The 15,581-nt window shown below is 33.1% G+C and overlaps 1 protein-coding gene across 1 annotated transcript in view; it reads left to right on the plus strand.

Annotated features, from left to right (window-relative positions):
• ADGRB3 (adhesion G protein-coupled receptor B3) overlaps positions 1 to 15,581 on the plus strand; it is a 1,326,607-nt gene that overhangs the window by 468,311 nt on the left and 842,715 nt on the right. Inside the window, exon 3 of the mRNA XM_053710414.1 lies at positions 5,270 to 5,431. Coding sequence (XP_053566389.1) covers positions 5,270 to 5,431 — 162 coding nt within the window. The remainder of the gene's footprint in view (positions 1 to 5,269; positions 5,432 to 15,581) is intronic.

Genomic DNA, 15,581 nt, shown 5'->3' on the forward strand with positions numbered 1-15,581 from the left:
GGGTACATTTTCTGCTAGATTCAATATAAGTCTTTGCTCACTTACCATTTTTATTACTGCTCATTCATATGCATTAGACAACATTGTTTTTTGTTCACACTGCCCCTTTAACACATTCAAAATGTAGCATCTCCTACCTTTTCTGCATTCAAGTAATTCACTGATATGGAATCAGCTCATGGTTTGTTACATACAATGCCTACATATAAAACACTTTATATCTATATTTATAGCTAAATAAAGCATATGTGCATTTTGGATTTTTTTAACCTAATGTGTTGCTATTTCAATCACCTTACTGCAGTTTTCATCAAGTATTTGAACAGATACATAGCAATGGCATTTTTCTATATATTGTCAATGTAATAGTAGCTTATGTAGCCACTTACATTTAACTGTGCTTTCTGATACCTTGAAGCATTAAAATAGTTTAATGCACTGATTTTATTTATATAAAAAAAATGTTCATAGTGCTTAACTAACTATTCATCTCTAGTAGAGGTTTTGTCTGCCCCTGGAACATGCTCCCAACAGATACTCAACTAAATAAGTGAGACTTGCAGGTGTAAAATGCTTAGAGAGTATAATGAAGGTTATGAGAGAACGTTACACACAACCAAGGAACCCGCTGCCCCATCTACCTCTTGAAAACTACAAAATTCATTAAAAGTACAGAGGAGTTTCCATAAATTTAAAAGTATAAAAGTAGAGGGGTCACTAATAAATAATGAATGTTTTTCACATGCATATTCACATACATTTATATGTATATATCTCTAAGAACATACATACAGCCTTTCTCGATACTTGTGAGGGACCCCATCATGCTGATTTTAAGATTTTAGTTGATCTTGCCTGAACAGAGAGCTTTAGAGAAACAAGCTCCTTGACTGCCTATGTGTGAGCAACAGAAAGTTCTTCTAGCGGTGAACAGTTTGTTCTGTGATTAGAGATTCTTAGTTAGTTTAAGAAAACCAGAAAACACAATTTTATTTAGAAATATTTCCCTTTAGTACAGTCTGAGTCTTTTAGTATCAGAAAAGTTAAAGGAGGTCATTTACTTTATCATGTTATATTTGATATCATCTTGTGATATATAATTGGATATATTAAAGGGACATATACTCATGCTAAATCACTTGAAACTGTAAAAGCTGACATAAAAATATCATCTGAACATCTCTATGTTACAAATGAAGATATTTAACCGCACAATTTCTTCAGCTCACCTAAGTAAGTGCTCTGTGAACAGTTATACCTCATCTGCTGTCCAGCTGCAATTTGAGGGGAGAAATAGTCAATCAGAATCAGCAGTGCTGAGGTCATGTATTGCTTTGCTGTGATCTCATGATCACAGCAAAGCAATAGGAAATAGGAAAATATAATGACTGTGCCTGCACATGCCAGATGCACACTCCCTTGCAAGTCCTGGGACAAGCATCTTTATTGACTGCATAAAATCTCTTAACATTGGGGTGTGAATACTTGGGAAATTTTGAGGTAAATATCTTCCTTATTTACATAGAGATGTTCAGGTGATATTTTCTAGCCAGCTTGTTACAACTATGCTGCATAAATTCTCCACCTGAGCACAGGGTAGATAATAATAATTATTGAATGACTGGTTATTTCCAATTGGTCTTTTTGGAGTACTGAAAGACTGGATTTGAGATATACCTATCTGTATGATATTTTTTTGTTTGCAGTAAAGACAACCAGAATTGAGTCTGGCATTGTATGTAACACATTTGTTTGCATATAAAAACTAAACTAAATACATACAAAATAATTCTCATTCATCATTTCATGTTAAACCATTCAAAATGTCATTCTATTCTGCATGCAAAATATACAGTAGCTATACCACACAGTATGTAGTAATCTTTGCATAATTTAACTTATTTAATTATCATTCTTTTTGTAATTTCATGTTGCATCTTCAAATATTAATCAATTAAGTCTTTTGTTTTTCTTTAAAATCAAATGTTTTGATTTTGAGAAATTTGTTGTGCTTAATTCAAAAGTTCACATGGTTTAGTTTTCCTCTTAGATTTTTTTTTTTACATTATGGAATAATGGCTACCACAATAATCTTTTATTTGCTTTTCATGTAAAAGCTTCTTGGCATTATATCCAAATTAAAAAGGAAGTTTACACTTGAAAGAAGAAACTTGCATACATTATTGTCCTAACCATTGTTTAAGTAGTAGTTTAGTGTAGTAGTAAAACAAATCATTTTAAGTTTAGTATTTCCCTTTTACTATGCTAATAAACCTAAAAATAAGGTAACATTAAATATATTAAAAAAAACATCTCTATGTTCATGATAATAATTAAAAAATTAATATTTTACCTATAATGTGCACTGCCAACATAATGCAGTCAATGCCCAGCAGAGTTTATCAGAAATAATAATATATGTTTTTATATTTTAGAGTTTTTATTATTATTATTTTTATTATATCCTTTAAAAAGTAAAGCAAAATAATGGTTTACAAGAAATGTTAAATGATATAATAGCAAATAGACCCTGAGACTACATTCATGAAAAAATTTATAGCGTACACAAACTGATTCTACGACTGGGTATTTGCTACCTTGATTTTACCACTTCTGGTTTGCAAGTGGTCTATAATGTTTGTGTTTATTTATATAAGTTATTTAGTTTATTCTTTGTTAGTACATATAATTTATTAATATACAACTATTCTTTTTCTAAATTAAGATACTACTATACTCATCTAACACTATACTATTTAGAAAAATTATAGACATGAGATTTAAGTTTTGGACCTTTTGCTATTATCTTTTTTTCTATTGTACAATATTATGTACAATAATCTAAAGTGGGAATAAACAATATAAACTTGATTTACATATTAGGAGGTAAACTCAAGCTCCAAAACTGAAATGTATTAATATTATTTAATTGTTGTTGTTCAAATGTTTATGAAATTTGTTTTATCATGTAATTTACAAATGAGGAATTTGGAATGTATGGTTTTAATATATATATTTATTTACATATATATATATATATATATATATATATATATATATATATATATATATATATATATATATATATATATACAGTATTTATATATATATATATATATATACAGTATTTATATATATATATATATATATATATATACAGTATATATATATATATACAGTATATATATATATATACTGTATATATATATATATATATATATACACACACATAGTAATATACAGACATACAAAAATTAGCTTTACAGTTCAGAACACAGCACTAAGTCACACTGTGTAGCTCTAACCACTATGAGACTATTGTATTTTAAATGGAAAAATAATAATTTTAGTAACATATGTGTTACGGAAGGGTAAAGCCTTTAAGTCTGAATATAAGAAGCGATTCATTTTCTAAAAATAATATGCACATTTATTTATACATTTCAGCAAAACCAAAATGGATTTAGACTAGAATAATTCTGCTAAATCCTTTAATGTCAAATAGCCTTACCATGCGTTCGGTTACAGCTTCACTATAGGTCTTACATCACATGAGATTGGAAATCCAAAGTATATCTCACAGTTCTACAGGCTGTGCAGAGACCCTAATACTTCCAATTTTATCTTTGGCTTATTTTTAAAGCTATTCTCCTGACTTATTTTTTATCAGTAAGCCATAAGAAAGTATCTTTTATATTTTCTGGCATTTGGTATTTTACTTTCTTCAGCTGCTAAAATAGCCACATCATCATAGTCCATTTACTAGTGATGCCGCTTTGTGGCCAGCAGGCACTGCAATATTTAGGTAATAGCTTTCTCTTCCAATAATACTTATGGAGGGCTTTATTTGTTCTGCAGTCATATCCAGTCACAACTGTACAGATTCAGCAATTTTGCTGGTTATACAACATGCCATGTGTGCACAAGTCAATTTCAGCTTTACACTATCGAAACAATCTCACAATAAGGGAAATATTTTAATTTATATGAGATTTAAACTCCATGATGTACGATCATAAAATTGATATTTAATAGATAACTGTGAAATATGGGTTTAGAATGTTTTTATTGAGTATATACATACTAACAGATATATGGTTAGATAAAGATACACTCACAATATTGCTTTCTATTCACCCATAAACCAATTACTTGCAAAAAGAATTTCATAATGAAAGTAGACACGAGGTGTCAAAAGGTTGATTTGATTTACAAATGTAATACCTATTTGCATTACCTTACTAGGCAATTTTCGAATACATGTTATAAAAAATATAAACTGTAAGAGTTCCAAATTCATATTAGAAATATAGGTTGTCCTTTGTTTTAAGCAGTAATCTAATTAAAATAATAGGGCAAAGTAGTATCGTTTTAGCATTACACAGTCTTCCTCCTTTGACAGAACTTGCATGCTTTAAAAAAATAAAAAAAATAAAAAAATATGATAATTAATTAGCAAAAAAACAAACAAACAATGCTATCAACAAGGTTCTAATAAAAGAAATTAAAATGTTTCTGTGTTTATCATAGGAAGTACACATGCTCTTCAAAAAGATACAGTATTTCAGATATGTATTTGCATAAATGCATAGTAGCTACATCTAAAACTATGGAAGGCTCTGAAAAGTAGAAATAAAGGATCTTTCTAATTTCACACTTGAACACGCCACTATATATCAAACTTCTAAGCATCAAAAACGATGTCACATTAAGCTCCAAATCTTTGAATCACATTATTGAAATAATGTGGCAACATGTCACTTGAACTTTCCTTGCAAATTCCTGCAAAGCATATTCTAACAAAATAAGATTTAAAAATCATAATTGAACTGGAAAATAAAAAATAAGAAAAACAATAATTTCTGTCCCTTTAATAAATGTCTTCTAGGATTTAAAAATTAATTACAAAACTTAAATATATTAAAGAATAGGATGCACAACTTCAAACATTAGAGGGTTAATATAAATGGGGATTTCTGTTGCTTTGATTGACAGTATGAATCATAAAACCATAAGTCAACAAAGAAAAATATATACTGCTTTGGTGGATTTCCACTAATAACATAGTGAGTATCAGTCCAATGCACATAATCCCTTTCAGCTCTGGATACAGTTTGCAGCATAATAAGTCCATCAAACTAGGAGAAGCATGGGATGCATGTCATTTGTCAGCTTTTTTTTCTTGTAATATCCTCACACTAAAAATATTAATGCATTACCATAATGATACTTAAGGAGTATTCATTTTTATTTGTTGTCTTGTATACAGGTGAATCTGGTGTTGAAGAGTGGTCCCAGTGGAGTACATGTTCAGTTACTTGTGGTCAAGGGTCGCAGGTGCGAACCAGAACTTGTGTACCACCTTACGGGACACACTGCAGCAGCCCCTTAAGAGAAACAAGGGTTTGCAATAACACTGCCCTCTGTCCAGGTAGTGTTAGTAGCAGATCAATACAAATTTAAATGTTGTGAAATGTAAAATGCTAAGTAGTATAATACTGAGTAGTTTACAAAAACATATTTTTTCCCCCTAACTTGTGTATAATGTGTATTATTAGAATGTGTGTATACATTAAATAACCTAACATAAATCTCTTGTTTTGTAGAGCATGGAACAGATTCTATATTATTAGATTGCTTAATATAAAAATATATACCTTTCAATTTTTGTGGTCTTAATTTTTACTTGTTATAAACTAGAATCACGTTGCTATCATTTAGGTTCTGAAATGAATAAAGACCATATGTGTGTATCATTGTATTCTGGTTGTTGGAATATAACAAAATAAGTAGACCTGCATGTGTGTTATTATGTCATTACAACACAAGTTGAATGTAATGTATGGACATGGTTATAATACTTGTCTAATATTTAATCACATAATTACTGAAACAAAGTTGTGAGAATGGAAATCTGTAAGAGATACACAAGTAAACAAATTAATTTTCTAGTTTTAAAACACCTTTTGGAAGTAATGTATAAAGGAGAATGTCAACCATTCTCATGCCAATTAAAGTGTTATGTAAGCAAGAAATAAATCACTAACAGATCATTTTGTAAGAAAAAGTGGACTAAAGGTGTTACATTTTATATGTTCATTAAATTAAAGTGAAATTTGAAAGCATTATTTACCAAATTTACAAATATGTTTTTTTTTAATTTCACAAGACATAACTAGACACAACTATATTATTATTAGTATTATTATTAATATTTTTTATTAATAATAATGTATCTTTAAAGTGCCATTAAACGTAGCAGATGTTGTGATTGGTAAATACAATTCCCCAAGACAAGTAAACTACAAAAGATGACTTGTAGACAGTATGAGGTGTTTATGTAAAGGGATAACAGGCATAAGTCATGGCAGTAAGGGGCATATCTGGAGAAAATATCAGCATTTTAGAAAGGTGCTGGACTGCAGAAGGCTTTTTAAGAAAGAGTTAGAATTTCGAGGTTGATACTGGAGACTTAGGAGATGCTTATAGAAACTAGTATAGTGGAGTAATAAATGTTCAATATTGGGTGAGTATGATAAACTTGTCAGAAAAAAAAATAATAAAAAAATATATTCTAGTGCTGATTTTGAGTGGTAGGTAAACCAGAAAAGTGTTGAAGAAACTAACAGTCTTTCTTTGGTATTGAAGGGACAGTAAAGTCCAAATTAAACTTTCATGATTCAGATAGGGTATGTAATTTTAAACAACTTTCCAATTTACTTTTATCATCAAAATTGTTCTCTTGTTATTCTAAGTTAAAAACTAAACCTAGGTTGGCTCATTTGCTAATTTCTAAGCCCTTTAAGGCTGCCTCTTATCTAAATGCATGTGACAGTTTTTCACAGCTAGAGGGTGTTCATGTGTGTCTTATAGATACCATTGTGCTCACACTGTGGAGTTATTTAAGAGTAAGCACTAATTGCCTGAAATGCAAGTCTGTCAAAAGAACTGAGATAAAGGACAGTCTGCAGAAGCTTAGATACAAAGTAATCCCAGAGGTAAAAAGTATCTTAAAATAACAGTGTTAGTTATGCAAAACTGGGGAATGGTAAATTAAGGGATTATCTATTTTTTTAAACAATAACATTTTTGGTGTTTACTGTCCTTTTAGGTAAGAAAACAACATTGTTTATCAATTCTTTGCAGGTTTAAGTGGCAGGACTTTGTGAAAGACTGACAAAATATTTAGATCACAGAATCTGTTAAAAGATTTTCCTTAAAGGACCATTAAACTTGATATTTTAATAAAGTGAAACATTAATGCAATATACCTTCATTCTCTATTTTGCAGGCTTTTGCTGTAAAATACATATATAAAGTGTGCTTGTTTGACTTTCCACCAGGGAGGCTTAGGTTAATACTTTTTGATAATTTATGTGATGTTTTGTTTACTTTTCCCTCCCTCCCAAAGCTTCTATGTTGTCACATGCTTTTAAAAAGTGGATTAACAGTTTTGCATTAAAACTCATGAAAATCATTCTTTGCAATAGTAACTAAGCTGAATCAGTGCTAAACATCCTTAGCAGAATACAAGTGTGCAGGCTACCACAGTCTGCACATGTGCAAACAGAGTTTATGCTATATTAGCTTGTGATTGGTTAACAGGGTTTTTTTTTGTTCTGGGGGACAGGGAAACCAGTGAAACAAATAAATATAAAACAATATACTCATCTGACAAAATAAATCTGAAGTTTTCATTGCAACAGTATTCTTATATAAGAAGCTTCATAATCTTGTAGTTTACAATTTGTGTTTAATGTCCCTTTAATTTTGAAGTGGTGAAAGACCATAGAGCAAATGATGCAGTGGTATTTATATGAATTAGAAATGAATAAGATGGGTTGAGAGGATATAATAGAGTGTGATCAGGGAAGAGCTGTTAGTTACACATTTACTTGTTTTAGTTAATGACAATGATTGATGAAGTATTTTTTTTTTAAACTATGAAAGGCTACTGTCACACAATCCACATGAGCAGAGACTATGCAGTAGGACACAGAGGTCAACAGTGTTAAACCAGACAGGTATAGTAGAAGTATTTATATTTGTTCTTTGGTTTGACCAATGATGAGGTTGTGTATTACTTTAGAGAATTAAGTTTCAGGTGAATTCTTTCATGGAAGGCCTGATAGTTGGAGATACAAATGAATGAGGATAAAGACTAACTGAAGTAGAAAGAAAAGAAAAGAAAAGAAAGAAATCACAAAGACTGTGTGACACACTGGTTTCATGGAGGGCTTTTTCAAGATGAAAGTCTGAGTGCTTCCTTGATTTGGGGAGGAAATATGCCAGTGTTTGGAGAAAGACTAAAAAGAAAACTTAGAATGTTGATTAAAAAAGTAGCGAGAGGGAGGTAATGACTAATTATATGAGGTGAGTGCAGATATATCAACCTGGTGAAATGGGTGAAGCAGTGGTAGTTGGAACTGAATTAGGCTGAGGAACATTGATTGCAGTATGTTGTGATTGCATATATTTTTTTACATAGTAGATGTGGTCATTATAAAACAAATCTACTAAAAATGTTAATCAATAATAAATAATTTCATGATAAACATGGCTTGCCTTACTTTTTAAAAAGTCACTTTAGGAGTGAGAGCTTTCTGTATAGACTTCACAGCTTAGAAAACCCAGCACGAGCTCTCCTTTATATTTATTATCAATTGTGACAGATTTATATTTTATTTTCCATTTATATTTTCTTAGTTTCTAGTTATACAAAATAATTTATTTCAGTTAAAATTGTCATGTATCAATGTGTGGCAAATTTAAACAATGTAACTGTTTCTTTTAACAGAATAATGTGTGTAGATAAACTTTTGTATAAAAATATTCACAAATCTATATCACTTAATTGTATTCACTTCTGCCTTAAGGAATATGATGCTCATATAGAGTGCCAATGATGGCATTCTGTAATAACATTGTAATTGTTAGAATTATAGCCCACTGTTACTACTATTAAAGGTTGGCAAACCACAAAAAATAATTAAATATGTTCTCCTCCTATAGATACTGTACAATCTGTTATCCTAAGTATGATCATCCACTTTATACAAGCTGTCATGTTTCGCGTGCTTAGGGCTGCATTAGAAAACCTAACAGAGCTTTTAACATGCATTAACAATTTACTACCTTCACTATATCAGTATTTTAGCATGCTGAGAGCAGTTTAATACAGTGTAAAAAAGTTAGAGTACATGAATATTTGCCTTTCATTTTTTTAATCTGTATGTTAACTAACCAGGAGATCGTCTATGCTTTGTTGATTGTAGCTGGCAAAGCTAAAAATAAAATATATTTGAAATGTTGTATCAAACACAAAACATAATGGAATATCCTCCAATTATATTAACTAACACATGAGATATATATAAATAAATATATATGTATGTATATATACATACTCCACAAAGAAAATGCACTTGCAGGTCTTAAGAAAGATGCTGATGAAGGGGAAGTTGTCCCCAAAAACGTTCCATTAAATTTGAACATTTTTTTCCTAAGACCTGAGAGTGCATTTTCTTTGTGGATTATTTTATGCATTTATGCACCCAGGCAGATGTCCATAGGAGGGTAATCCTGTAGAGTGGACTTATACTATATATATAAAACTCTGGGAAGGATGTTGAAGGGTCAGGGTCTTTAAATCATGGGGGATGCACTCACGCTTCTGGAAGAATATATTGTTTTTATTTTTTATTTTTACTGCACATAATTCAATATAAATGTTGATTTCAATGCTGCTTTAACATAGCCAGAGAAGCTGGGGTGGGACCTCCAAATATTCTCAGTACTGTCTTGTGTAACTTTGGTTTATAATGGTTCATTTATGTATAGGTTGCTGTAATATTCAATAATTAAATTAAAAGCAAATAACTGATAAAGTAAGACACATCCACCTGTCATTCAAATTAATACAAACCCATACTGATGGGTAGGTATTCAAAATTCTAGTGTGGGGGGGGGCATCCTCAAGTACAAGAGAAATATTGTCCAACCTTTTGCTGGAGATCAACATTTAGTGGTATGGTGCAGCTAATAAAGATTTCAGAGAAGCTGGTACAGGAAATCTAAAGAGGTTAATGAAGGAAACTAATTCATGTTGGAGACTGATTGGTGGCTGAGGATCAGCAAGAGAAGCTGTACATTTTTGGGGAATTTTTTTCATTTTGTTTAATAGGGCACAACATATGTATATGGCTTGGCCCAAATGGACCTGTATTAGTGCTCAATATTGGTCCATTCAATCTGCAGATTTTTAGATTCTAATGCTGTGCTCATTGATAAACACATTTCAGATGTGTTGGTTCACACAGCTTTACTATTTACTTGATAACATGATTCAGTTATTAATTTTTTATGTACAGAATAAGATGCAGGCTTGCCTCTATCTCTTTTGTCTTAGCATCCACTTCTTCACCATTATTAGCTTGTTATTCTAAGTTATTATTATCATTATTAATATCAGTTGTTTGTAGAGTGCCAACAGATTCGGAAGCACTATGAATATAGGTATGATATGCAAGGTAGCATTTATGGGAGACAAATTGATAGAGGGCCCTGCCAAGAGTTGTACTGCAGGCTTACATGCTAAGGGGGTTAAGGGGATGAAAAATGAGAAGAGTAACTGTAGTAAGAAAATGTTAGTGTAGATTAAATACTTGAAACTTTTGAAACTAGGGGGAGAATTTTGTGGAGCAAGGCAGAGAGTTCCACAGCACTGGGGCCTATCTGTAGAAATCCTGTAGACAGGAATGTGAAGCGGTAACAAGAGAGGAGGAGAGAAGGAGGTCATGAGCAGAGAGAAGGGGGTGGGAGGGAGAGTATCTGGAGATAAGGTCTGAGTCAGGATTTGTGTTTTATTCTGGAGGTTAAAGGAAGTCAGTGAAGGAATTGGCATAGAGGTGCAGCAGATGAGGAGTGACATGTAAGTAAGATCAGCCTGGCAGAGGCATTCATTATGGATTGTAAAGGAGCTAGACAGCAGTTAGGAAAACCAGAGAGGATGGAGTTGCAATAGTCAAGGGGGGAAATGATAAGAGCATTGATTAAAATCTTAATTGTGTCTTGTGTGAGAAAGCTGCAAATTTTGGAGATACTGTTCAGGTGGAAACAGCAGGAATTGGCCAAGGGCTGGATGTGGGGAGTGAAAGAAAGATATGAGTCAAGTGTGACCCCAAGACATCGGGCATGCTAGGTTGGGGTAATGATGTTATTCAAATTGCTTTTAGAAATATCTTTGTTTAAATCATTGAGCTTGGAAGGGTTTATACACATGAAAAACCTTGGTTGATGATAATTTTTTTTTTTTTTTTTTTTTTAATGTATTTGAGTGGAAAGGGTGCCAAACTATATGTATATCTATCAATCTATCTATCTATCTATCTATCTATCTATCTATCTATCTATCTATCTATCTATATATATATATATATATATATATATATATATATATATATATATATATAATACCAAAAAACAGCAACAAATCAGGATTTTTATCAACAAGAAAAGTCAAAGTGTAGTGCTTAAATGGTTTACAAACAAAAATTAATACCTCCCACTTCCTGTGAAAAAAACACCAAATACATACATCATTTCCGGTATTTTTAAAGTGTATTCACATTGTGAAACCGGAAGTCTATATCAAACACTTCCGGGTTTACGTAAACAAATCAATTGGCGTTATTGCCTATATACAATATAATATGAAATTAACTTAAGCTCCTAAATACATTGGGAGCATCTTCCTAATGTGTGCATCACCTCACAACCAAAATCGCTATATCATGCAGCCATAAGTATTGACCGCGGTGCATCCCAAGATACTTCCGGAAATGTGTCCGCCGGATATTGCGTCACTTCCGGATTTATATTACCTGAGGTACATTCTTTGACAATAAATACTGGTCTTCAAAATCTGCCATAAAAAGATTGGCATACGATGGGGCCATATTTGACCCCATCACTGTGCCTGCTGTTTGGAGGTAAAAATATTTTTCAAATTTAAAGTCATTTCTAGTAAGGCAGAATTCTACAAGTTGCAGAATAAATTAATTTGACTGACCCACATATTTAGTAGAGGTCAGTAATGCTTCTTTTACCCTGTCCAATCCCACCTGATGGGAAATGATGGTATATAGACTGTTAATGTCTAGTGTAACTAATAGGTCCTGGTCTTCCACCTTTATCTCGTTCAGGAGTCTAAGTAATTCACTAGAATCAAGTAAAAAGACTATATTATCTTGGACAACAGGTTGCAATAGAATGTCTACATACTGGGCTATGGGTTGAAGCAGTGAGTCTCTAGAGGATACAATGGGGTGTCCCAGGGGTTTCACTAGCGTTTTGTGGAATTTCGGGATAGTGTATAGGATTGGAATCTTTGTATAGTCTGTAATCATCTGTTTCCCGAGCGAGTCTGTCAAATATCCTTGGGTGACACCAAATCCCACAAGGGTTTTTGGTTGTTTTTTGAATTTATCAGTTGGATCAAACGTCAATTTCTTGTACGTGTTGGTGTCACTCAGTTGTAACATGATGTCATCATGGTAGTCTACATAGTCAAGTAGGACAATAGCTCCGCCCTTATCCACCTGGCGGATAACTATTGTATTTTCACCTTGCAAACTCTTAATAGCCTCACGTTACATTATGGGATACAATGAATATGGGCCTCTGATTAATTCTTATTTAATATATCTTTAGTATAATAATGACCCAGTATTGTGACAGTCATTAATCCACTGATGGATTTTAATTTAATTCATCTTATGTTTGATTGTTTTGGATTTGACTTTATATGTTTATGTATTGATCCACTGTTTATCACCATATTGCATTAGTCACTTATACTGTTTTGCTCTAAGTCCGCCATACTTTAAGTTTTCATCCGGATATTGTGTGAACACAGCAAAGTTCCGGTATACTTGAAACCGGAAGTGACACAATATCCGGCGGACACCTTTTTGGAAGTATCTTGGGATGCACCGTGGTCAATATTTATGGCGGCATGATATAGTGATTTTGGTTGTGGAGTGATGCACACATTAGGAAGATGCTCCCAATGTATATTATATTGTATATAGGTGATGACGCCCCGTGATTTGTTTACGTAAACCCGAAAGTGTTTAATATAGACTTCCGGTTTCACAATGTGAATACACTTTAAAAATACCGGAAATTATGTATATGGTGGTGTTTTTTTCACAGGAAATGTGAGGTATTACTTTTTGTTTGTAAACTATTAAAGCACTGCACTTGTGTGTAATTATTGTTCTGAAGAAAGGGAAACATTTGTTAATGAAAATCCTGGTTTGTTGCTGTTTTTTGGTATTATATTATGATTCACGGATCAACCAGGTAGCTGACCACAGGAGGGTGGATTCATACTGGGACTGTATATATATTAGAATACAAGTAGGTGTACACCAAAAGAAAACCCCAAGATTTAAGAGCGCTCCCAGAATCGGTATGATATACTTAATCACAATGTGTGACTAATTAGTTAATAAAAGCTGATGTTAAACCACATATATCACCTGCTGCTAATTTCTAAAATCAGAGATACCCTCCTCAAGATCTCTCTTAACACTGATATCACATACAAGAATATAGAAAGCACTGGTTGTTATAATAAATTTAGACGATTCTGCTATACACAAAGCATATACATATATATGGGGAGATTCATAAGATTCTCATTAAGATATAGATATATAGATGTAAAGAAAACACAGATGGATTTCAACAGTTCTCCTTCAAGTCACATAGTATAAGACCTCTTGTTTAATCCCCTTTTGGGTTTCCACTTACTTTATATTACCTCAATATCTATGAGGTAAGTATTAGACATATCCAGTGTATCTGCCCTTAGATGGATCTTTTCACAGGGGTTTTACTTGGGAAGGTGATGCCTTTTGTCAGTGGTAGAAACCTCCAGGTTAAAAACATTTCCCAGGTTGGTCACTGTATATTCTTGTGGTTTTAGAAGCTCCAAGATTAGCACTGTTGATGAGGTTAAACTGGGACACCCAGTCAAAAGGGGCTGGGAGCAGACACTCTCCTCCTCCCCCCTTCCCGTATTTCTGTTGTAGACCTTGATACACAATGCTTGTAGTTAGTCCTCCGTGCTGCAGCGTCTCCTTAGAGGTGTTAAACTGCAGTTGCGTTCTTCAGCGTCTCCTCTGTGTCTCTCACGCACACGTTGCTTGGCTCCCGGCTCCTCCCTCTGAGCCAGAACTGGTAGAAATCCTGTGTATGGCTTTTGGGGTTGTACTCCACAAGAAATGTAAAAAGTAAAAAAGCATAAACAACCCCACTGGAGACTGAGTTTATGACTACGGTCTGAATGACCAAAACTGGTCAAACTTTTCTTCTACAATTTTTGTAACCCAAAAGAGTATGCCGTTTTATTTGGATAACCAATAACGTTTTAATTTTTTAATTACCTATTGGTTTTTTTTTTTACTTTTCTAGTCTCCAGTGGGGTTGTTTATGCTTTTTCACTTTTTACACTTCTTGTGGAGTACTGGGACTCCATTCCTTCATTCACACAACCCCAAGAGACATACACAGGATTTCTACCAGTTCCGACTCAGAGGGAGGAGGCGGGAGCCGAGCATCGTGTGCGTGAGAGACACAGAGGAGATGCTGAAGACCGCGGCTGCAGTTTAACACCTCTAAGGAGACACTGCAGCATGGAGGACTAACTACAAGCATTGTGTATCAAGGTTTACAACAGAAATACGGGAAGGGGGGAGGGGGAGAGTGTCTGCTCCCGGCTCCTTTTCACTGGGTGTCCTAGTTTAACTTCATCAACAGTGCTAAACTCAGAGCTTCTAAAACCACAAGAATATACAGTGACCAACCTGGGGAAAGTTTTTACCCTTTAGGTTTCTACCACTGACAAAAGGCATCAGCTTCCCAAGAAAAGTCCCTGTGAAAAGATCCATCCAAGGGCAGATACACTGGATACGTCTAATACTTACCGCATAGTGATTGAGGTAATATAAAGTAAGTGGACACCCAAAAGGGGATTAAACAAGAGGTCTTATACTATCTGGCCTGAAGGAGAACTGTTGAAATCAATCTGTGTTTTCTTTACATCTATAAATCTATATCTTAATGAGAATCTTGTGAATCTTCTAAACTTATTATAACAACCAGCACTTTCTATATTCTTGTATGTGATATATATATATATATATATATATATATATATATATATATATATATAAAGTCAAATAGCATGTAGCCCAGCACTCCAACCAGGTGGAGCAGCCACAACCTGGGTGCAATTCTTATAGAAGATAATTGTAGAAATCGGTGTAGAAGAAGGGCACTCTCAGGATTTGTATAGAGAAGAATACTTTCTTTATTCTTAGATCATTAATACATGGTCGACGTTTCGGCCCTCAGTTGGGCCTTCATCAGGACAGGTATAATCTTTAAACTGCCGAGTGGCAACGATCACAGATCCATACAGACGAAATGATTTTCATTTATAAATAATTGGGTGTTTGGATCAGCAATTTCATTTTGATCTATCAAATAACTGAAGGACACAGTAATATGTC

The sequence above is a fragment of the Bombina bombina genome, chromosome 4 (genome assembly GCF_027579735.1).
Source record: "Bombina bombina isolate aBomBom1 chromosome 4, aBomBom1.pri, whole genome shotgun sequence".
NCBI lineage: Eukaryota > Metazoa > Chordata > Amphibia > Anura > Bombinatoridae > Bombina > Bombina bombina.